Below are 23,747 nucleotides of genomic sequence, written 5' to 3'. Positions count from 1 at the left end.
TCGAGAGGTGATGCTGCAACTTCGAGAAGAACCCATCATTACAGGGGAAGCATCAAAGTTGAAGCTGTGGGAAGAATATGTTACTAAAGGCTATCATTCTCGCCTCATTGACAGATGACAGTGTATATCTCAAGGATATTGAAGCTCTCGAGAATACATCAAAGAATTTTATGCACTAATTCTAGTCTGGAGATTACATGAAGATCTGTCTTTGAACTTATAAGGGTTTTGGATACGTTCAAACAATCCCATCAGATGTGAACTAGAGCTCAAGCGAGTCCAAACATTGGAAGAAGCCTATTGTATGACTTAAGAGTATGATGAATTTATAGTAGATCATGAACATGTGAGTGGGACATATGTGGAGGGCCAAACAATAGATGCACAACAACCATGAAGGTCCGGAGATAATTTAGCTAGCTTGGGAGAAATAATAGTGAGGGGAAAGATCAGTCTAACAACCCTTTTTCTCCTGGCTAATACTCCATGGGACATGTGAGGACTGTTGAGTACAACCTACAACTTTGAGTCATCATTCTTTTTCCTGTGGAGGGTACATGCATCTTGTCATGCATTATCCCACTTGGACTTTTATCACTGCCCAAGAGTATCTCTTGGTATATCTGTCGCGCGGTCAAATCTCAAGCTAGGAACAATGCTCCAATCTAACACGTGCCAGCCACTGTGCTTGGACAAAAACATTGAGCAGCCTTTGCTTGTGCAGCGGAAGTCTTGAGCAATAGCTTTAGATTGCGTGGAGGTTAAAACGAGATGGGAATGCAACCCCATACATGAATTGGGTCATTGCATAATATATAAGAACATATTACATTGTAATCGTAGCCATTACATGGGGGAAGACAGGAAATATACTGAATTAACGAGACGAGGCCCCACACACCTGGGTAGTGGCACTCCTGTGCCTTTGAGGCCGCAGCCCCCCGCACGCGCCTGATTGCATCACCGTTACACGCGTGCCCCCAGGCTGGGTGCCACACACACACACCCCGTGCCCTGCACACGTAGTGCGCGCAGTGCGCTGTACGCCCACGCAGTTCCTGCGAACATTAACCACGCCTTTGCCGCCCAGCTTGCGTGTCTCGCTCGCACGTGCATGCTCTCAGCAGGCCGTGCACGCAGCATGCGGCGGCCTGCCATGATCCACCGCGCTTGCACGTCGATGAGCACGAACATCAGAAGCTCGTTGGCTTATAGATCAGGGTTGGGTGTCCCCACCCAAGATGCGTGGTGTTCACGCTTAAGGACTTTATCCTCTGTCCTCAATCCAAGTACACGAACATGTCCTCACAATAAGCACGTAGGCCTTATAATATCTCGCGACAGATGAAACTCATATGGGCAAGGAAGAATACAAACTAGATCTTGAGTTTATTGAACCCAATGAAGATTTACATATCTATTTTATGTACTTGTGTACTTGTAGGGGATTACCACAACAAGGTCATCATTAACAATCTTCTCTCTATGTCTATCTCTCTTTCTCTCCCTTATTCTCTCTTTCTCTCCTCTCAACTGTCCTGATCTCATTCAATCTCTCTCTCTCTCTCTCCCTTTCATCATTTAAAAATCAGTCACCATCGAAACTCTGATCACCAATATTTCGTCACGTCATCCGTCCCCATCGCCGATTATTCCCGTTATGGTAGGGAGGAATTATTGATGCCGTGGATGGATGAAAAGTGTGAACGCACTACAAAACTTCTTATCATGACGCCAGGGAAAGCGATAGAAAGTAGTCGGCGAAGAGGACAGGTAGAACGAGGAGATGGAGAACTTGGACAAACGCCAAAAGAAATCGTCTGTCGTCTTACTGCGATAAGCTCTTTACAAACAAAGGTTGATTCTGATGTATCTCTTGATGAGCAGAAAAACTTTGGCCCTGAGGCTACGACGCGGCCACGACATAGCTGATCTGAAAAGTTGAAAAATGAAAGCGCGGCCGCGGACTGGAGAACAATCGAAGGCGACGGCGATTGCCGCGGTGTCACCTGTGCGCTGTGATCAGAGTTTCGATGAACCTCAATCCGTCGAACCGCGGCGCGAACTTCTCGTCTTGGCTCACGCCTCCGCACGCTTGTTCCGCCGACTGCTTTCCGCAGGACGAGTAAAACTCCAGAATCTACCAACAGACGATCCACAGAGATAACGTCAACACAATCATGAATAAATTTCGCCACAGACCTCCAGCAAACGATAAGTCGAGACTACTTCTGTACGAAAGAACGAACACAATACAAAAAATCAAAGACTAGAACACCGAAGGAACGAACAGACTAAATATCAAATAGATCAAAGACGCAAACCTCCTGAATAGTTCCAGAATCTACGATCAAACGATCCGCGGAGACAACTTCAACAAACTAACGAAACAACGGACGAGGATCAAAGAAAACTCAGAAGATCAAAGACGCCTACCTCCTGGCCGAAGCTCGCTTGGCACAAGGATCTGCCGGCATCGGACGAACTCGAAGAAGAAGCAGAACCGGGATGGAGCGCCATGGAAGACGCCGCCGCGACAGAGGCTACGAACGCGCTGGCCTTCTTCATTCACCGCGTTTGAAAACCGCCCAAACTAACCCCCCACCACGGCCTCTCTGTTTTTATACCCGCTCCGCGCAATTAACGGAATTTAATCTCGTTTTGAGCTCCGCTCGACAGCTCAGCTTCTCCGAAACGGCGACACGTCTTAACGATTTCAATTTCCAAATCGGACCTTACAATTATTGGGCCGAAAAGGCCCAATAAGGTTTGGGCCGGAGAGACAGCTCAGCCCGAGATTCAAGCCAATCCGATACCAGTCGCGAGGTATATACAACTCGCCCTCCTCGCGAGATGTCGTCGTCTTCGAGCTTTCTCCGCTTCCTCGTTTCCTCCGCCGGTCGCCTTGTTAAAGCTCTCCTCCTCGGCGGTCAGAGCAAGGAGAAAGCAGCGAGAGAGAGAGAGAGAGAGAGAGAGAGAGAGAGAGAGAGAGAGAGAGAGAGAGAGAGAGAGAGAGAGAGAGCGAGAGAGAGGGGTAGAGAGAGGGAGAGAGGATGTCCGCCTTCACTGCCGTCAAATTTCTTTCTCCCGTTCCCTTCGCCGGTAGATCCTCTTCCGGCTTGATCCCGTCTTCCTGCGGAATCCTCCAGCCCCAGAAATCTCACCAGATTTTCTCTTCTGGGTCTTCCTCGTCGTCGTCTTTTCGCGCGATCCAGGCCGTGTCCTCCTCCGATGTCCTCAGCTCGAAGACCGAGCCGAATTCCCAATCTCCGAACCTGGTAATTTCAATTCTCCTCTGCGGATCGGATTTTAGGGTTTTTTCAGAGATCAACAGAATTCTTACCTGTTAATATTAGGAGTAGCGCCTTCCCTATCCAGTACGGTGGTAAACTGTCCATTTCTTACGTGTTATTAGAGCCAAGGTTGCAGGTTTAAATCCCAAAAAAATACACTTTTCGTCCGGGCTGTGTGTAGGCCAGCTGTAGGTGTTGTGGGGAAGTGTTGGAGATCATTATCCTGCCTAAATGTTAGTAATATGAGTAGTGCCCTTGCTGTCGGTCATGACTTCTAACGCGGTAGCAAGCGCAAATTTTTACATAGTGTCAGAGATTCCCTTAAATCTTAATTGTCACATTTGCTTTAAAATATAGTTCTAACGCAGTGGTAAGCTTCAAATTCTAACATGGTATCTGAGTCAAGGTTGCATGTTAAAATCCCAAAAACATCTCATTGTGGGTCTGGGCAATGTATAGACCAGTTGCAGGTATTGTGGGGGTAGTCTAAATGTTAATAATATAATTAACACTGTGGTAAGTGCTCAAACTCTAAGATGGTATCAGAGACTGCCATAATCTTAACTATCACCCTTGCTGTCAGCTATAACTCCTAACACAGTTTTAAGCTTCAAATTCTAACATGGCGTCAGAGCAAAGGTTACAGGTTCAAATCCCAAAAACATCACATTGTGAGTCTGTGCAATGTATGGGCCAGTTGCGGGTATTGTGGAGGGGGTTTTGGAGATCAACATCCTGCCTAAATCTTGCTGTCAGCTGTAGCTTTTAATAGGGGTAATTGCTCAAATTTTAATCTGGTTTTGATTTCCCCAGCTGATAACAAAGGAGGAGGCGCTGGATCTGTATGAGGACATGATCCTGGGACGGTCTTTCGAGGATATGTGTGCACAGATGTATTACCGTGGCAAGATGTTTGGCTTTGTCCACCTCTACAACGGTCAAGAGGCTGTCTCGACGGGGTTCATCAGGCTGCTTAAGAAGGAAGACAGCGTTGTCTCCACCTACAGAGACCACGTCCACGCGCTCAGCAAGGGTGTCCCGGCGCGCGCAGTCATGGCGGAGCTCTTCGGGAAGACGACAGGCTGCTGCCGTGGGCAGGGTGGGTCAATGCACATGTTCTCCGCCGAGCACAATCTCCTTGGCGGCTTCGCCTTCATTGGAGAGGGAATTCCCGTCGCCACCGGCGCCGCCTTCTCGTCCCGGTACCGCCGGGAGGTGCTCAAGGAAGCCGACTGCGATCACGTTACCGTGGCCTTCTTCGGGGATGGCACGTGCAACAATGGGCAATTCTTCGAGTGCTTGAACATGGCGGCTCTTTGGAAGCTACCCATCATCTTTGTGGTGGAGAACAACTTGTGGGCAATTGGGATGTCGCATCTGAGGGCCACTTCTGACCCTGAGATCTGGAAGAAGGGACCTGCCTTTGGGATGCCTGGAGTTCATGTCGATGGAATGGATGTTCTCAAGGTGAGGGAGGTGGCCAAGGAAGCCGTAGAGAGGGCCAGGAGAGGGGAAGGCCCCACGCTGGTCGAATGTGAGACGTACCGCTTCCGTGGCCACTCCCTCGCTGACCCTGATGAGCTCAGAAAGCCCGGTGAGATTGCATCTCAAAATTCATTTCTTTGGCCCACTTTTTTCATTACATCGTCATCCCTAACTAAATTTAGGTACATTTCGTTGAAGTTGATCTATTTGCTCTTCCTCTTCCAATACTTGAATGTTTTTCCAATAACTATGGCCTTTTCTTGAGGATTGCCTTTTCATTCTTGGGTTCAGCCGGGAGGGTTGGATGTTGAAAATTTTCATTCGTGATGTTGCAAATTCGCATCTCAAAATTCATTTTTTGTCGCCGACTTTTTTCATTACATCGTTATCTCTGACTAAATTTAGGTACATGTCATTGAAGTTAATCGATTTGCTCTGCCTCTTCCAATACTTGAATGTTTATTTGGTTAAATAACTATTGGCCTTTTCTTGAAGATTGCCTTTTCATTCTTGGGTTCAGCGGGGAGGGTTGGATGTTGAAATTTTCATTCGTGATTTGGAGGGAATCTGATCCTTCAAATGTTCATTTAAAAGGAGATAAGTGAGGGCACAGCCAATGAAGGACTACTATGGCAATATTTTAATCTTGTCTGTTCTGTTGGTGCAGAGGAGAAGGCCCATTATGCAGCGAGGGACCCCATTGCTGCTTTAAAGAGATATGTGTTCGAGCATGGTCTGGCGACCGAGTCAGAGCTGAAGGCCATTGAGAAGAAGATTGACGAGGTGATCGAGGATGCTGTAGAATTTGCTGACGCAAGCCCTAACCCTCCTCGAAGCCAGCTGCTGGAGAACGTCTTCGCCGATCCTCGAGGCTTCGGCATCGGTCCCGACGGCAAGTACCGTTGCGAGGACCCCCTGTTCACTCAGGGCACCGCCGAGGTTTGACCTCTGAAACCCCCCAATGTTTTTCATTCGCCAAGACGGTTGACTTGTTATCATCGAGTGGTTTTAGTATGTTTTGGATGCTTTAATTGTTTGACCCAGAAGAACATATCAAGGTTCCATCCTCAATTTTGATTGTTAATCTCGTTTAGCCCCTGCTAATCCAATAACCCAGATGGCTAATCTCGTTTAGTTCCTTAAACTATTATATGTTTTTCAGCCAGAGAGAGGAATGAAGATGCAATGCCGCTTAAATTTCATTCATGAGTATCGATTAGACAAAAAAAGAGATGAAGAGGAAGAGGGTGTGATTTCCAAGTCTAAGAAATAGCCCGTTATTAATTACCTGATGCAGCCGAATGCTGTTCTTACTTACATTCCGATACCTTATGAAAGGAGCAAAGTAAAGGCCCAAGCCACTCTGAGGAGAAATGATGCGGCCGAAACCCTAATTCTGACCAAAAGCCCCGATCTCACCGTTGACCCGGCCGGGCAAACTTCCGGGCAATCCCGAAAACTAGGGCCTTGGTCAAAAGTCCACGGTCCAAGGTGCAGGCCAAGGCCACAGCCCCTCCAATAACAAGAAACCTTGACAGCCCCCCTCCCAGAGGCTGGCCTTTCTCCTGCGGTTGGGTCTCTATCAGCTCAGCATTACCGTTGACTGTTGACTTGAGCTCCTCGGTGCTGACTTTGGTGGCGATCTGTGCGGCCATCGCAGACGGAGACGGTGGCTCGCCGCCGGCCCGTGCTGCCTGGTATGCCCTTAGACCGGGCTCGATCCTCTTTACGCAGCCCCACATCCCCTGCCTCACTCCCAGCTTGGCAATCTCCCATGGAATCCCCATGTCCTCGTAGTGGAAGAGCACAACCTCGCATGCTGTCCGTTGACCATCTCCTCTCAGAGACTCCACTGGATGAGAGAGAAATTCCATGTGTCGGTTTATGATTATTAATTATTTTTGAACAATAGAGACTTTTTAATTCTTATTTTTGCGCACCTGGACGGATGCACCAGCTAGAGTAGTACAGGTCGACCCGCCTTGGTTTTGCTTGCCTGGGTATGGTCTGGTTTTGGACGCTCTGCGTTGATCATATTCAGATTTATCGGCTCAGATAATAAGAAAAATAAAGTACGAAAGTATGAGTACCAAAAAAGTGAAGAAAAGGACAGCCGTTTTCCTTTAAATGCAGAGAGAAATAAATGTATTTTAAAGCCTCGAAATTGTGAAGAAAACGGGAACCCAGCCTCGAAATAAATGTATTTTTGGTCAGTGCGGCTATTACCAAGATAATTATTAACGATAATAATAAACTTCCAAATTAGATTTCCAATGCATATCTTGTATTCATGCGCTTTGATTATCCATTCTCGTTTGATTAATCTGTGGTGCAAGTCAAAACAGGAAAACTCGAATTGGGTTTAGGGAGGATCAGGTTAGAACAGACAAATTGCACCATATCTCGATGACACTCTATTCCCAGTCATGTGGCAAACCCTTATTTAAAGAGAAGATAAGCTTACGGCCATTATTCCTACATTATTTCACAAATTAACTCATAAATAGGCCTTATTCTGGGCTTCTACAGCGGATTACGTTAAGTTTAGTTTTCATAGCCTCCACTATGGGATGAAGTTCTTCACACTTTTTAAAGAATTCAGTCAGAAATTACGATTTTAATACAACTCTCGCATACCTTGGTGATGCAGTAGTAAGCTTCTCCAGATTTCCAGATCCTACGCCCAATGATATACTCTCGGTCACTGCAGAAGAACGGAAACTGAAAGAGAGACAAATGCCATGAGCATAGGCAAATCGAACCACAAAGACCAGGACAGAAAGATAGATAGATATCTATAAATAAAAACATATTGTGTATTTCTTCAAAAAAGATGCATAGCAAAATTTAATCACCTTTCTAACCCAATGAACAAGCAACGTTCCAGTTCTTGGGCACTGCTCCAAGGTCTTATGGTAAATGAGCATGTCGTCCCACTTCGACTTCATCCGAAATTCATCATCCCAGAAGAAATCCCTCACTGTCTCCGGGGACGCGTCCTCAAATACTGTTCTACTGCGGTACTGCGGAGGACCATTCTAAAAGATGGAAAAATCCCAATTAGAAACTAAGATCGTCAGCCAAAACTGTCAATCAGGAAACCTTGATACCTCGGTGTCTCTACGCCACGCTTTGTAATTCATGGTGGGCAATGATTTATCCATCATCTGTGTCCATTCATGCCCTTGATCCGTCATCTCTACAAGCTGGGAGAGGTAACCGAGGTCGTCCTCTGTAACGGCAACGCTGACACCTCTCTCATCCGAGGATCTGGATTCAACACTTCATCAATATATGAATTCGCATGAAATTAACATCAGCAATAGGGTTTATCAACTCACACCGACGTCGTCTTCCCGAAGTTGAGCGACTCCAATTCTGAAACAGGGGGATCGGTTTTGAGTGGAATCTTCCCCTTGTCTCCGCTCACAAAATCGGTAGCCCATCTAGGACGCCAAGCCCAGCCTACCAAGAGACCAGTAAACAAGGCTATCCAAACAGGAACGGAGAGAATGAAGAGCTCCGCCAACACCCCGCCGATCGTCGGCTGCCGCAGCGTTTCAATGAGGGCTCCGAAGATCAAACCCATCCGCTTAACCGATCAAAACGAAAAGGAAACGGCAAAAAAAGAACAAATTCCAAGGATGGCCAAGCCCTCGATCCCTTCGGAATCACTCAAAGAATCAACGCAGCAGAGGAAACGAGACGCAGTGATCAAAACAGATAAGATCAACTAGGAATAGCAGCGGGGATAACGATTACGGAAGATAAGAAGACTCAGGGGTTGGTACAGCCGTCGATCGATCCCAAGAGCAATCAGCGAGAGATGAAGACGAGGCCCCCTTTATCGGGAAGAAGATCATTATTTCGCTCTAAAACATATCAGAAGAGTTCATTACAAGTAGATGAGCGGTCATTATTAATGGGGGGCCCCTACCTTTTTGGTCGTTAGCGGTGACGGTATCCGTGTCTCAGTTCTATTTTTCCTCGCCCACGGTGATACTACCGCGATTTTAGCGGTGGGCAGGTGGCCACGTTGGCCATTGGGGGGGGTAGGATGGTCATTCCCTGTGTGGCCGATTTTAATTATTTAGAATAATCTTTCGCGCGGTTGAGCAACGGTCAATGGTCGCCGTGGGAAAAAGGAGAACTTTTAATTTGTAATGTAATTGGATTAAACCGTAATTATGCGGAATTTGAGGGGTAAGAGCGTGGTTGGTGAAGATCGTACGGCTTCCTTTTCGAATTGTTTTTTTTCCCGCGCATTATAGGGGTATAAATACTTTTTCAAACCAGTTAGTTAGTTTCAGTAGCAGCAGCAGAGAATTCCCCCAAGACAACGGAGAAATTCCCGGCTTAATTCCTGGTGAAGGCAGGTAAACGCTCATTCGATTTTCGGCCTGTGTTGTTCGTCGCCTGCTTTCAAATCCGCGTGACAATTTTTTTTCGACTATCTCCAGTTCATTGAGTGAAGCTGAACTTGCTACGTTTTGAAGGCTCACTTCCGATTGTGATCCTTTTTTCCTGGATTGCCTCATTTTCTTTCCTAGAGGATTTAAAACAGTGCGGTTTCAATTGCTGAATTACTGAAAATTTTACTTCCAGCTATGGACATGATATCTTTCGAGTTTTTTACTCTGAGGTTTATTCAGGAAGGAAACTATGTCAAGTATAAGTGTGTGCGTGAGGTTCAGACCCCTTAGCACAAAAGAAAAAGAAGCTGACGATGCCGCGATCTGTGTTAAAGGATTGGACTCGGAGTCTTTCATTTTCAAGGTTCCTCCTTCGTTCGACACTGTCGTTTTGCGATTCGATCATTTATACACGTCCGAACTGTATTGTAGGGGGAGAAGGAAGAGGAGCTTGCATTTTGCTTCGACAAGGTATTCTACCAGGATGCTGAACAAGAAGACGTGTTCGAGTATCTCGCGATGCCTGTAGTTCTAGGTGCGATTTCATGCAGCCATCACATTCATGACCGATAACAGAGCGTGCCTCCGATCTTTTTTTTCCATATCCCCTGCGTGTTGGTAACACGTGGAATCAAGCATGTCTTTTTCAATTTTTTCGTTTGTAATAATGACTGACGATTGCAATTTCATCCATGGAATTCTTCGGCAAAGACGCAATGAACGGCATAAATGGGACGATCCTGACGTATGGCCAGGTCAGTCCCTCCAAGCTTTTTGCGTGTATTTGTGTTACGTGTGCTTTAAATATTATTTTCCAAAACCTATGTTGAAAAATATTAATAGGCCCTGGGAAAGCTTAGCGAATTCTTGAAAATATATTATTTTCACTCTCTGGGAACTAGGCTGTGGCCTGTCGATTTGGTAATATAATATTACGCTACGTTTCTTCTTCCATTATTATAGAAGCTTCTCAGAGCATAGTTAATTGTAACATGCGTCACTCTGTGTTGAATCTATTTCTTAAAGGCACTGTAAAGTAGGAGAACGTAAAAAATGCCATTATTCTACATCCGGCCTTTCAAATGAAAAGTAGGAGAACGTAAAAAATGCCATTATTTTTCAATATTCATTTGAATTGTTATTCAAATGATTTTTTTTATAAAAAATTACCCGGCAGGTACGCATTCTATTTGGAATTCGTATGTTGGACTTTGTTGCTCGTTCGATTCCGTGTTAAATCTCTTTATCAGTTTTTCTCTTCAAGATTGCATTGCCAAGATCTCGTAATTGCTCAAAAAAAATTTTCTACTGCAAAATTTTGCGTGGGAAATTGGGAATCATGGGCTTCAAACAGACGGGAGCAGGGAAGACATACAGCATGGAGGTGAAACTCAAACTAATACACTTTACTTTCTCTCGTCCAAGGGACCAACTTTAAAAATTATAACCCCCGACGAGTCATGTAATTTTCAGTATGGCCCTGGTCGCTAATCGCGTAATTATGGCACGTGGATTCAGGGACCCAATATTTCAGGGTATCGTGGGGAGAAAAAGGGCCTTCTTCCTCGAGCGGTTGACAAGCTGTTTGAACAGATCAAACATTCCGAAGAGACCACAAAACTTACCGTCAAGATTTCAATGGTATTGAACTTTTAAACATGTGCTTTTAAATATGACTAATTACCTCCCCTAAATTTAATTTTTGTTCAGGTGGAAATTTACATGGAAAAAGTGAGGTATATCCCTTATAGAAGGTTCTTCTGCATTGAAAATTAATGGATCGCGTTATTAAAAATCTTCATGATACTTACGTTCCAGGGATCTTTTTGATTTATCGAAAGACAACCTACAGATCAAGGAAAGCAAAACGCAGGGTATTTTCCTCTCCGGCGTTACAGAGGTGAGCGTGCCCTCTGCCTCCACGCTTCTGGATAATTCAGTCGAATACTCGTTATCGGTTCCATGAACTTTCAGGTCACTATATCAAACGCTGAAGATGCTTTGAAATGTCTCTCGGTAAACACATTCCCGCACGTGTTTTTTAAAATAAAGAATACAGTGAAACTAATCTCTAATATCTGCACCTCTAACAGCGTGGAATTGCTAACCGAGCTGTAGGCGAGACGCGTATCCTTTACTGAAATAATTTCACCATATCCAATGCAGTACTCACCATTTTACCCTTGTGAGTCCTTTACAAGGACAGAAATGAACATGGCAAGTAGCAGGAGCCACTGCGTGTACATCTTTCTTGTTCATCAGGAGTCCTCAATGGGTGGATGGTATTCTCGTTTTTCTGCTAATATTTTCTTTGTATTGTTCCAGAAAAAGGAAATCATGGTATGCCTCTCTAGGTCCAGGACTGGGAAGCTTGTTCTGGTAGACCTTGCCGGCTCAGAGAAGGTCGAGAAATCTGGAGCAGAAGGAAAGGTCCTGGACGAAGCGAAGACGATTAACAAATCTCTCTCTGCCCTCGGAAACGTTATTAATGCGCTAACCTCGGGTAAAAACGCAATTTACTTCTCAATCAACCAGTTTTACGGGTCTGACAAGTTTGGTCACAATTAACAGGTAAAGGAAATCATATTCCCTACCGCGACTCCAAGCTCACCCGTATTCTCCAAGACACCGTGGTGCGTTCTCCCTTCCCACGCGATCCGTTTCAATTTTTCTATCCAATTGAAGATCAATCTAATCGTTTCGATCGATTGATCGAAATGGCAATAACATTTTTTTTGTGGATTGTTCGAGATTTGATTCTTTCGACCCGATCGGGATAACGCCGAGCCCTGAATCGGCTCTATATTTATAAAATATTTTATTTTTGGTCTTTCCAGGGTGGAAACTCTCGTACAGCTCTCCTATGCTGCTGCTCTCCCAGCTCACTGAACGCCTCCGAGAGTTTATCCACTTTACGCTTTGGAACGAGGCAGAAATTTATCTCGACTCCAAGAACCCCTTTTTATATTTTCATTTTTATTCATATACTCAATATTCTTCAGTATACTTCTTTCCAGGACGAAGCTAGTTAAGACGACTCCTTTGAGGAACCCCATTCAGGAAACGCCGACCTCTCACAGTCGCTCCAACGACGGAGTTTTGGAAAAAGTCGGGAAGAAAAGTTTTATTAAAGATTTTACGTTCATATATTTTTAAGCGCGTTGACTCTTCTCGCAGTTGAGGATGTCTCTGAGTCCGGACAACGTGCGACTGCTGGAGGAGGTACTCATGGCGGAGGGTGTCCTGTTTGACCCTCAGTCAACGGAGGAACTGGAGGCGGCGGTGGAGAACACGGTGAGCCGGTGCATTTCCTCCATGCAGGAAACCATCGAGGAGCTCAACGACGCGCTTGAAAAGGTAGAGTGCACTTTAGATTCAACTTTTTAAATATAAAAAAAAACAAAAAATCCTTTTTTTTCAAAGCTGGGTAGCTTTGGAAAAAAAACCACAAATGCTTCGAATTTATTAAGCCGTCTCTCACACATTTCGGCTTGTCTCATATCAAATCTTGCCCGCACAATATTCTCTCAGTTATCGGTTTTCGTTGACCTTGGATTGACCATCTCAGCTCTCTGCGAAGTATGAAGCTCTCGTTTCCGAGCGATCATCCACCGTCCACGTGTTCCCTGGTACGCGTCCGGCTCTCCTTGACATGATCTCCGGTACTTTCAGTGCACTCTTTCTCCGGTTTCATCCTTAAAGAATAGGAGAAAGTAAATATAGCTTAAGGAGAATACAGTGCACTATACCGCCCTGTGAGCCAAAGAAATAAAATACAAGTTGACACAATTTCTAGCCAAGATGATTGCCGAGTTTTTCGGAATAATCAGAATTATGAGAATATCACATATTTAGGAAAAAAAGGATTACGTTTCATCTGCTATTTACATGAAACCATGAAAGAAACATAAACTAATGTTGACCAAGATTTTAAAAGCCCCCCCTGGCATTTACTTGATTTTGTGTATGTGTCTCTCATCTTTGCTGTTCTCTCATTATTTGCTCCTGCACTAATGAACCCTGTGATTCTGTTTTGCATAAAATTATTCTGACAAAAATATATTATTTTATGTTTATGGATATGTCCATTTCATTAAAATAGAATAATAATATTGAATATTTTAAAACATCATGGTGGAAGGTACAGCAAATTGTCACTACCTGACTATTAAATGAAAAAAACTGCAAACTTCGTAATTTTAAAAAGATACTTTGAGTAGAGTTCTATCGAGACATTATCACACAATTTTGAGTATTAAATTATCCTCAAAGGTATCACCACAAATTCAGTTATCCTTTAAGGTGGTTGCAAAATCAAATGTTTAATCTATCCTTGAATCATATGATTAAATAAAAAACTTTCTAATAAGATTGTCTAGAATATTGAATTGCAAATAACCTATAATCCTCAAGCAGCATCTAATCTGAGGATAGATATGACTAAAACTCAAACTTCATGGATTTTTATTCCGCAAAATTTCTTCAAGTAATTGGGCACAGTACATTATGTAAAATGTATACTTATATCACACTAGAACCTTAATTAAAAAAAAATAGAAATAGGTTCAACAATATTTTTTATGACCGCAATCAGATGTACAACATTTTCAGACTATTCTTATTTCACCCTTGAATAACGCTTGAAGTTCTAATTTATGCACTTTAATTCCAACATATCAAGTGTTTTATGGGCTTTAATGATGCACAACAAGCAATCTATCAAAAAATTCCAAAATATCAGATACTCTACTATTATTTAGTAATGTACTTATATCTTCACAATCGTTAAGTATATGAAATTTCAATTTTGAATTCAAGAAAGATTAATCAGATGAAATCACATCAAAGTAACAACACATCAGATAAATGACTGCAACATATGATTTATTGGGATCTGAAATGAAATTTGCATAGAGGAAGAAACAAAGTGAATTGACAATTGAAACAAAAAACACATGATGATTGATTCATCGAGCCTAGACTCAAATCTGCTATTGTTTGGTTCCTCAACTGAATCCTCTCAAGTTGCACAGATGTCAAGCATCCAGATGTATCTATGTCTCCTCTGCAAATCAGATCTCCTTTCTCGATCAGCATTACCAGATATCTAAGAATATTTTATCATCATTCAATCATTACGAATAGAGGATTTCTCTCACGAATAAATGGAAAATAAGTGAGGACTCTAAGACAAACGTGCCTAGGTATTTTTCTCTTGGGATTTTTGGTCCTTTTATATTCATCTCAATATTTGATAAAAAAACCTTACATTTTGTGTGTATACTTCAATATCTAATTAGCCTTATGCATATTACCCTTTTGCTCATTTATCTATCTAGTTGATGACTCCATCAGCTCAGTAACTCTTTATTGTCAAACCACATTAATTATCTATATACAATATAAAACCTAATTTTTTATGGATCAATATAACCCAATTGATAGGTTAAGCTGCCAACACATGAGGTGCCCAGCTACAGTAATAACATACTAATTAATGGATCAATATCATGATAATTATTCTTTTTTGTATTTTTAGTTATTTTTGTTGCTTTCTATCAACATCAAATTTATCAAGAAAATAACTTTCAAAGTTGAAATATTTTTTTAGAATTTTTGACATTATATTCGAATAGATATTATTTTTAGTCTATATAGATAATTTTCTAACAGTTTCATGATATATTTCTGGAGTTATTCAATGTATTTTATTTCCTTTCTCAATTTCCAAAATTGTCATGCCATGTTGTCAATCTGGATAGAGAAAACTGGAGATCTAAATGTGATTAAAATTCAAGCTGTAATATTTGACAATCTAGGAGTTTTGGGCTGAAATTTTTAGCATAGATTTATTTTCCTCTCCTATTTCAATTCATACTGTTGGATCTATAAATAGACTCATCAATTCATGTAAAATCTCCAGAAATTTCCCTTATTTTAGTAGGCCGAATGAAAGAAAGTGATTTCAAGATCCTTCAAGTTAGTTTGAAGGAGGTCCCCCATGATCGCAAATCACATTGGTGAGCTTTTTTGCACTTACTTGATCATCTTTTTATCGACATCATCTATTCATTCACATCCATCCATACGCGTCATCCATCCATTTATTCATCATTCACATCCAACCATGCCTATTTATTTACATTAGTTATTATAAATAGATTATCCTTATCATCCTTCTCACCTCTGTGCATTTCTTATTTTATCAATTATATCTTCACATCCCCTAATTAATGCCTTATATATGTTCCCCGCGGAGATGGTCCTTGCTCATTACTAACATGTTAAATTTTGATTAATGACAAAATATTACCCCAGATTTGAGGTTAATGTGGAAATGAGGTACCCAGCAACACCGCATGTGAAAAAAAGATACAATAGATTTCATCAACTTTTTAATGGAACAAGTATGTCATCAATCATTTTATATGTACAAACCCTCATCTGCATTACACTCCTAGAATGACTTAGGCCATGGTCAACTATCAACCCTTTAACATTGACCCCATTTATTAATAATACATTAGAAAATCATCTGGAAATTAACTTTCTTGTATTTCAACTACCTGGGGTTATGATATTTTATAACATCTTCTTCCTTGAGTCTGTGTCCTCTTATACCAAGGGTGGATGTTCCCATCTAGGAGTAATATTTTGTAACCAAACAAACATTTTGTTTTTTTTTTCTCACAATATCGAAATTTAATTGATAAAATTGGAACGGGTGACACCTTAACTTTAATGCTTTGAAAAATATGAAACAGATGCATTAAAAATAAGAATATTTTGTTGAAGATATGTGGTTATGAAAATTAGATACCATGGATAGGGATAATAATCCAGAGATAAAACAGTCGACACGAATCACAAATATCTTTTACCACTAATAAATTGTGATCAACATAGTATTTAGATAATAGAATCAAGAGGGAAGCTACATGAGGTAGAGAATGGAAGAGGTTGCCAGAAGTATGTCTAAAATTTTCTTATTTAATCTTTCCTTTTTCTTCATGAGTAAAAATAAGATTTAAATAAGATATAAGTGTCCTAAAAATGATGGAGACATAATCTATGTGAGTAAAAATAAGATATAAGTGTTGTAATATATAAGCGCGAGGGAGAATGTTGGAGAGAGAACACATGTGAATTGCAAGATATGTGAGATAAGTGGAGAAATGAATACATAAAAATCAAATGCGTGTGAGATAATAATATTGAAGATAGTAAATAGTATAAATGAATCAAGGGAAAATAAATGATTAAAGAGAATTAATTTATACATATTTTAAAATTCAATAAGTAGAGAACTAGATAAAATATTAACTGACACACGTAAAAATGATTGAAGAGTAAGGAAAGAAAGCTTGATTTCTAGTATGACCTATACATTTACAGAGGCATATGTTGAGGTTATATATCGGGATTTCATAAAGTATTATTCAGTGAAATTTTACAAAAATGAACTGAATAGAGAACACTTGAAAATTAAAATTAAGATTAAAATTATATTTGAATATATATATATTTGTATATATTAAAATATATATCAGAAATGGAAACTAAGAATTTACTTAAAAGTACATAAAGTAAAATTTGTGATAGCAGAAATCTTAATTCAGCACATTAAGTATATGTAAATTTATTAATTATTTTTTTGGATATACGGAAATAAAAATACAAAATTTATAAATTAAGGACCCTATTTTATTTATTTATTTTTAAGATGCCTGAAGGTGATAAACGTTTTAAATCTCACACAAAATTTAAAAATTATTAAATTTGCAGATGGTAAAAAAGAAGAAAAGTATGAAAATGTGTAACCTAGAAAGTAAAAATAAAGACTTTAATACTATATCATATACTGGATGAAGGTGTCATCCAAAGAAACATAAATTTAAAAATTGCGACAAGTCCAGAAGTGAGGGGATCATGGAAGATGTTGCCTCAGGCTTCCCCTTAAGCTCTAACATAGATATCAAACTTAATCACCTTGGTTCACAACAGGTGTAAGATGATCCATTGAAACCCCTTTTGAATGTCAAACAGTTTCACCCATGTGATTAGAAGGAATCCTGGTCTCAATCAACTCAATGGAAACTTGATTATGCGGCGGAATCTAACATGACCTTTTCACATATTCAATTTGTGATTTCTTGGTTCCTCAATGGAGTAGCTTCAAGCATTTTATATGTCCAGCATTTAGATATATCCACCCGCTCTTCAAAGTGATGGATCTCCCCTTCTTTCTTGAACTACATTGTTAGAAATCTGATTTCCCTTTCTTGAAAGTGTAGTCGCACTCAAAATGACTTGCGAGGGTATCGTAAGAAGGTGCCCCTCTGTATTTATAATGTCTGAGAAATTATCATAAAATTTATCATCTTTTAAAACATTTAATAAGAGTCTCTGAACTTAGAGTATATCTGATGGATCGTACCCAAACAACACCGACGATACGTTATTGGAGCTGCCCTCGCGGTCATCAGCATCACCGCCAGTCCGTGTCCAGCCCGACCGACATGCCGAAGCATCTGTGAAGATGCCTCAGTTTAAATACCCCGGGTAGAGCACGTCTGCGCATGTGTTTGCATTTTAATTTTCCATTTTCATTCATCTAATTCGTGTTTCATGTTTGTCACGACGAGTTCCATACTCGTTGTGACACGTCCGTATTGTCGCATTTTATCGGTCGTTTTATTTCAAATCATTTTAAGTTTTTCCCCTATATTTTTTTTCATTTCAAGTGTTGTTAAAGGGGTCCCTTATTGGGCCCCTTATGTGAACTGTTGTAATGGGCCCATCATGGCGCTATATAAGGCCATGATGGGCACGTTCTAGAGTCAGATATTTATCTGAGTGGAAATTGTTTTTTTCAGAACCAGGTCTCACAAGAAGAAAGAAGAGGGAGGAGGAAGAAGAAGAAGAAGAAGGGAGAGGAAAAGAAGAAGTGGAAAAAGAGGGAGGGGGAAGAAGAGAAAGTGGACGTCCAAGGAAGCGTTGCCAGATACTCTCCTACCGCCCGTTTTGGCCTTCGTCCATTGAGCCTGTTGGATGTTCGCCGAGGACCCTCCACGTGAACCGCTCACATGCTGGTCACTGCCCGCCGAACGTCGTGGACTGTCCGGTACCTGCACCAACTTTCACGGCATGAGAACGGGAGGGAGTTGTTGATCCGCGATAAACCCCATCTGCACCTTCGAGTGCCCATGGATTCTGCAATGTTGGCTTTCTCATTAACCCCATCACGCCGCTGCACGAAGACGCGCTTGGAGCCATTCGCATCCAGTTGACCGACGAGCTTGCGAGTCACTCCGCACTTGACCGCTCCCTGAGGCTAGGCTGTTGATCAGCTTGGGTCATCCTCTGTGGTTAACGCCGAGCAGTCCTCCCCCATTCCAAGCCCCGACTTCTTCATGCGACAATGAAGCCTACCACTTTGCTGCAATGCCGCCGAATGGCAGAGTACTCCATTACCTGTCGAGATGCGCCTACCAGGTCTTCTCGAGGCTTCTGGACATTGCAATTTTGCTGCCTTACGAACGCACACATTCGCTTGACCCCGCTCGACACTGCTAGGATCTGTGAATACACCACTTCCTTGGGGTCACAGTGCGCCTGCTCTACCGCATCTTTGTCATTGATCACCCGTAATTGTTCGTCATCGCATCGTCGACACATCCTCACTCCTCGTCCTCGACTACCTCCTACGATGCCACACTCTAGCACACATTTCCGCCATCTGTCGATATGCATCGTGCCCATCTCTGGCACTCCTCCACCACAGTTGTCCACCCCGGATTGCATTGACAAAGACGTCGATGATGAACGCCACCACTAACGAGGTACGTCATTCACCTTGCTTGTCAGTTACATTACTTTCTACAGTATATTTTCTGCTACAGTCCACCGCACTCGGGTTAGTTTAGGTGAGATAATTTATCGAGAATAGTACAAATTGAGTGAATTCTTTGGTACGGGTCGAGCCCGTCCATTAAGTGTGAGTGCCAACGGAAAGTCTTCTGTTCAATGCCGTAGTCACTATCATCGCTCTGATGAAGGTCAGAAGGTCACCATTACCATCATCGGTGGTGGATATTATATGGCCGTCAAGCCAATCACACTAGCATGTTTATTTAAGTCCATTGAATAAAATATTTACGTTCATTATTCCGTGTGATGTTTATAATGAAGTCCATGAATACATGCAATGACTTAGTGAGTTATGATGAGATCATAATACAGTGATCACTGGTTTTTAAACATGTATTCTAAATATTCCTATTCGAGGATAGTTGAGACGGACATTGAATTATCCGGATAGAGTAGCACAAGGTGATCCTACTTATTCGATAAGTATAGCTGATCATGTGGCTATTAGTGTGGTGACACTAAGGACAGATAGTGGGTGCTCTTTGGAGAAAGAGTTCACTGAATTGATCTATATGAATCCCTAAATGGTATTATACCTAAACGTCAATCAGGTTGATTCAAGTCATGGTTGTATAAGTGATCCACTAACCTGAGACACCAAGGACATCTCGTGAGTGGACGACTACATTTTGACTATGACTTACGAGCCTCTAATCATGGGATTCAAATAAGTTATAGATCGGATGTAGTAAGAAGCTTATGGAGATGATTGAGTGGTCAAGATGTGATCGTTCGCCCTCAGTATAAGAGGAGATTGACTCGAGAAAGACGAGGCAGAAAAATCCCTGGCCAGGGTAGTGAGGGTATTAGAGAAGGCATTCTCCAATGATCCCCGTTATGCATTAGTACTAATCGAATGACAAATTAGGGTTTGACGATAAACCATACCCTAAGTCATTTGAGAGTCTCACGCGAATGATAGATCGATTATGATGGGGGACCATTTGCAAGCCGAAGCGCCAGGTCAACCCGTGCCGACACGTCAGCAACCATGTTGCGAAGCTTCAGCTGACGAGAAGGACCTGGCGTTCAAAGTACACGGTGTGACGAGAAGGCGTCCCCAATTCAAGTTTCCTCGCATTTTTCTGAACTTTGTCGTTGTGTTTTTGTTTGGGGAGGGCCTCCGTGTTTTGGCCCTGCCGTCATACTTCAAACTGCACTTTACGGCCCGATTAGGGGGGTTTCCATAATTACGGGCCTCACCTAGGGTTCCCTCTCTCCCCACTATAAAAGGAGGAGAGAAGCCCTAGAGGAAGGAGAAGAAACTTCTGAAGTTGATTGAGTTTTTGCAGTTGTTAGAATGGAGATCACTTGAGGGAGTTCTAGAGGAAGAAGAGAAGAGAGAACGCCGCCGCCACGCAACCGCCGCCAGTCGCCATCGATCCGCTGACCGCATCGCCGATGACGGGTTGTGCCGCTGCCCCGTTCGATATTTGCCCGATCACCGTCGCCAGTCAGCGAACGCCCATAGGATACCAAGGCGCCATTAGACTCCCGTCGCCGACCCGTTACAGGCGCCCAGACACGGATGTTCGTCGCTAACCCGCAGCGGGGCTTGCTCTGAGCGCCGCCGACCCGGCCGTCACATAGGCCAGGCGCTTGCCCAGTCCGCCAGCCGCACCGACGTCAACGGGACTCACCCGCCGACCCTACCCTGTTCGATCAGGGAGCTCGGCCGCCCGTTCCCCCTGTCGGCCCTATAGAACTCTCGGGATGCCACCATACTGCCAGGCTGTCCCCCATCGGACCACCTGAATGACGAACTGCCGTCGCTGGAACGCCGGAACGCTCAGCCGAGCCGCCGCCGGGACCCTAGTCGGCGGGAGGAGACAACACACCGAGACCGAGTTGACTCAGTGCGGACGGACCGGTTCCCGCACTGAGTCGACTCACCTCGACCCAGTTTTAAGTGACCAGCGAGTCACGACTGAGTCGACTCAGTACGACTCGGATTTAAAGAAAGGGCAGTTCAAGTAAATATTGGTGTTTGGGAAGGGCATTCTTGTCATTTGTGACCCAAGAAGGAGCTAGGGTTTTCGACGAGCCGCCGCCACCGCTGCCGCCGCTCGCTGCTCGCCGCCCTCGCAACCGCTGCGCGCCCTTGTTGCCGCTGCCGCTCGCTCCCGACCGCAACCGCCCCGCTCGCCGCCCGTTCGCCTTTCGCGAGGGCCACTTCCCTGCTCCGTCCCGTGGCCGCACGCCCGCCCCGACGCCCTCCGAGCGGGAACCGTTCCGCCCGAAGCCCCCTTCCGCCGAGACGCCAGACCGGCGCCGCGAACATAGCCGGTGATCCGGTTTTGGCGCTCGTCGCCCCTCCACGAGACTCGCGCCCCAGCCCGGTCGACTCGGCTCGCCCGCTCGACACCGCCGAGCACCGCCGGCGACCCAACCCCGGGCGCCCATTCGCCTCCCGCAAGGGCCGCTACCCCCTTCCTCCATTCCGTGGCCTCACGCCCGCCCCGACGCCCTCCGAGCGGGAACCGTTCCGCCCGAAGCCCCTTCCGCCGAGACGCCAGACCAGCGCCGCCGAACATCACCGGTGATCCGGTCTCGGCGTCCGTCTCCCCCTCCACGACGCTCGCGCCCCAGCCCGGTCGACTTGACTCGCCCGCTCGACACCACCGAGCGCCGCCGGCAACCCAACCCCGGGCGCCCATTCGCCTCCCGCAAGGGCCTCGCTCCCCCCCTACTCCGCTCTGTGGCCTCACACCCGCCCCGAAGACCTCCGAGCTGAACCAGACGACATCGACGCTCCTGCTCCTCGCCGCCTGGGCACCGCCCGGCCGACCATCCTTTCTCGTCCTCCGTCTCGTCGCACCGGACCACCACTCCAATTAAAGCTTAGCTACGACCACCGCGACTACCGGACCTTCGTCCGCAGGTCACGACGCTAACCCCTGTCTCACGTATTATTACTTCTTGCAATATTTTCTCGCGTGTTCCACCATCGGGCCTCATCCTTTGCCATTTCTCGTACGTGGGGTTTTGGGTAGCTATCTCCGCTCGTTATCCAGCCCGTCACCTTGTTTCCGGAATAGGTGGTTGGGTCGAGGGTACCCGCTTCCACGGCGTCCTTCGATTGATCTATCGGGTCATCAGGAGTCGGTCCGTACGTGACACGTACGCGAGCTCTTGCGGGGCTCCGTCCTATTTCAGTTATTTCCGTACTTCTCGTTAATTTTCATAAACGTGCATTCCGCATTCCATATCGAATTACGTGCTAGTTCACCTCTGCCCTGTGTTGCAACGTGCGCCGTCGATCACGGTTGTACGTGTTGCATCATATTATATATATGGGGTAATCGATGACGGTAAAGGTTTCATGAGAGAGTTTAAGACTACTTGATATCTTCTAGAGCACGAGCTGTAGCTTGGCACCCCACGGGCTGGAAACTTAACATATCGATTGGGTTAAATCGATCTTTATTTAATTAATCTATATGTTGATGTAATTAATTAATAAGGTTGGTCCAAAAATGTTATTGGGCCATTAAAGTTATTAACTAGAACGATACATGGGCCTAGAGGGTCACACGCACAAGGTCATAAGGGCATTGGTGGATATATTTTTCTTTGGAGGGTTTTTGAGAAAAACCTTAAGTGAAATATAAAGAGGGAAAGGGGTCTCATTTTAAGCACCCATGTAAGCCTCATTTGAGAGCCCCCCCCCCTCTCCACTCTCTTCTACACTCATCCAAGGAAGAGTGTCTTCATGGTGAGGAGATCTTCTAGATTCTCAAGAAGAAGTGAAGAAGAAGACGTGGAGATCCAAGCGCCGAGTGATCGCATGGACACTTCTAGAGGGCGGACGCGTGAACGGCTTTAGAACGATCTCAGAGCGGCAAAGTCAAGGGTGGAATGAGTTCCCCAAAAGGTAATACAAATATTTTGTTTTATAGATTGATTGAGAATCGATCGACCACGCTTCCGCATCCATGGAACATATTTTTCCATGGATGAACCAAATCACAGAACCCAACATTCCATTCATCTGCTCCATTCATTTCACGTCATTCCCTTCAGCTTATAACCTAACGCTAAAAATAACTGGCTAAGGTACTTAATTAGAATTAAAAATTATAATCACTAGAAAATTTTAAAATAATCCTAAATTTATCTTATAAATTTAGGATGAATTATATGAAATACGATTTTCGACATTTTCATTATTTTTATATTTTATTTTATTCCATAGTTTATTTTACTCTATATATATTGTTTCTTTTGTAAAATTTCACTTATTCAATACTTGCTCCTTAGTATGGAAAATTACTTTCCCCTTAGTCACTTGGTGCTCGTATGAAAATAATAAATAATTGTATACATTATAAAAGCCTTAAATGACATAACTTACCCTAATTTTTGGTTTTTCATTGCATCCATATTAATGGATATGGTCATACTCATCAAATGAACAAGATTATACCTTATTATTTTTTTGGATCTAACGATGTAATACATGTTCATCTTGATTATCATACAAATGGGAATAGTCATAATACATGTAATACATGCTCATCTATGATATCATCATATTTCACTTGTTCATTGAATGTATGCATGAACTTAAATTTTAAACCATTATTTTCAGTTCTGAGAAAAAATGAAGAGATTTTTTGCACAAATT

At 43.4% G+C, this 23,747-nt stretch overlaps 4 protein-coding genes across 4 annotated transcripts; 2 read left to right on the top strand and 2 right to left on the bottom strand.

Moving 5' to 3' along the window:
- Window positions 1–1,802: 1,802 nt before the first annotated feature.
- On the bottom strand, window positions 1,803–2,613 carry LOC144712510 (uncharacterized). Its single transcript, XM_078586804.1, has 3 exons — window positions 2,437–2,613; window positions 2,325–2,381; window positions 1,803–2,140 (listed from the first exon to the last, which is right to left on the bottom strand). The coding sequence occupies exons 1-3, from the start codon at window positions 2,566–2,568 to the stop codon at window positions 2,006–2,008; spliced, it is 324 nt and encodes a 107-aa protein (XP_078442930.1). The 5' UTR covers window positions 2,569–2,613; the 3' UTR covers window positions 1,803–2,005.
- A 251-nt stretch (window positions 2,614–2,864) lies between these two features.
- On the top strand, window positions 2,865–5,862 carry LOC144711807 (pyruvate dehydrogenase E1 alpha). Its single transcript, XM_078585886.1, has 3 exons — window positions 2,865–3,278; window positions 4,107–4,887; window positions 5,446–5,862. The coding sequence occupies exons 1-3, from the start codon at window positions 3,054–3,056 to the stop codon at window positions 5,721–5,723; spliced, it is 1,284 nt and encodes a 427-aa protein (XP_078442012.1). The 5' UTR covers window positions 2,865–3,053; the 3' UTR covers window positions 5,724–5,862.
- A 169-nt stretch (window positions 5,863–6,031) lies between these two features.
- LOC144711808 (uncharacterized) lies at window positions 6,032–8,630 on the bottom strand. Its single transcript, XM_078585887.1, has 6 exons — window positions 8,120–8,630; window positions 7,889–8,048; window positions 7,634–7,816; window positions 7,416–7,499; window positions 6,719–6,800; window positions 6,032–6,630 (listed from the first exon to the last, which is right to left on the bottom strand). Exons 1-6 carry the CDS (start codon window positions 8,365–8,367, stop codon window positions 6,194–6,196), a joined length of 1,194 nt encoding a protein of 397 aa, XP_078442013.1. The 5' UTR covers window positions 8,368–8,630; the 3' UTR covers window positions 6,032–6,193.
- A 527-nt stretch (window positions 8,631–9,157) lies between these two features.
- On the top strand, window positions 9,158–12,971 carry LOC144711806 (ATP binding microtubule motor family protein). The gene is made up of 17 exons (XM_078585885.1): window positions 9,158–9,341; window positions 9,431–9,554; window positions 9,623–9,725; window positions 9,902–9,945; window positions 10,545–10,574; window positions 10,709–10,831; window positions 10,901–10,926; window positions 11,009–11,090; window positions 11,165–11,206; window positions 11,284–11,317; window positions 11,397–11,472; window positions 11,545–11,693; window positions 11,762–11,823; window positions 12,028–12,119; window positions 12,208–12,298; window positions 12,368–12,547; window positions 12,759–12,971. Exons 2-17 carry the CDS (start codon window positions 9,441–9,443, stop codon window positions 12,888–12,890), a joined length of 1,380 nt encoding a protein of 459 aa, XP_078442011.1. The 5' UTR covers window positions 9,158–9,341; window positions 9,431–9,440; the 3' UTR covers window positions 12,891–12,971.
- Window positions 12,972–23,747: the final 10,776 nt, after the last annotated feature.

This window comes from Wolffia australiana, chromosome 14 (genome assembly GCF_029677425.1).
Source record: "Wolffia australiana isolate 7733 chromosome 14, ASM2967742v1".
In the NCBI taxonomy this organism is placed as follows: domain Eukaryota; kingdom Viridiplantae; phylum Streptophyta; class Magnoliopsida; order Alismatales; family Araceae; genus Wolffia; species Wolffia australiana.
This window is presented reverse-complemented; position numbering and strand designations above follow the sequence as displayed.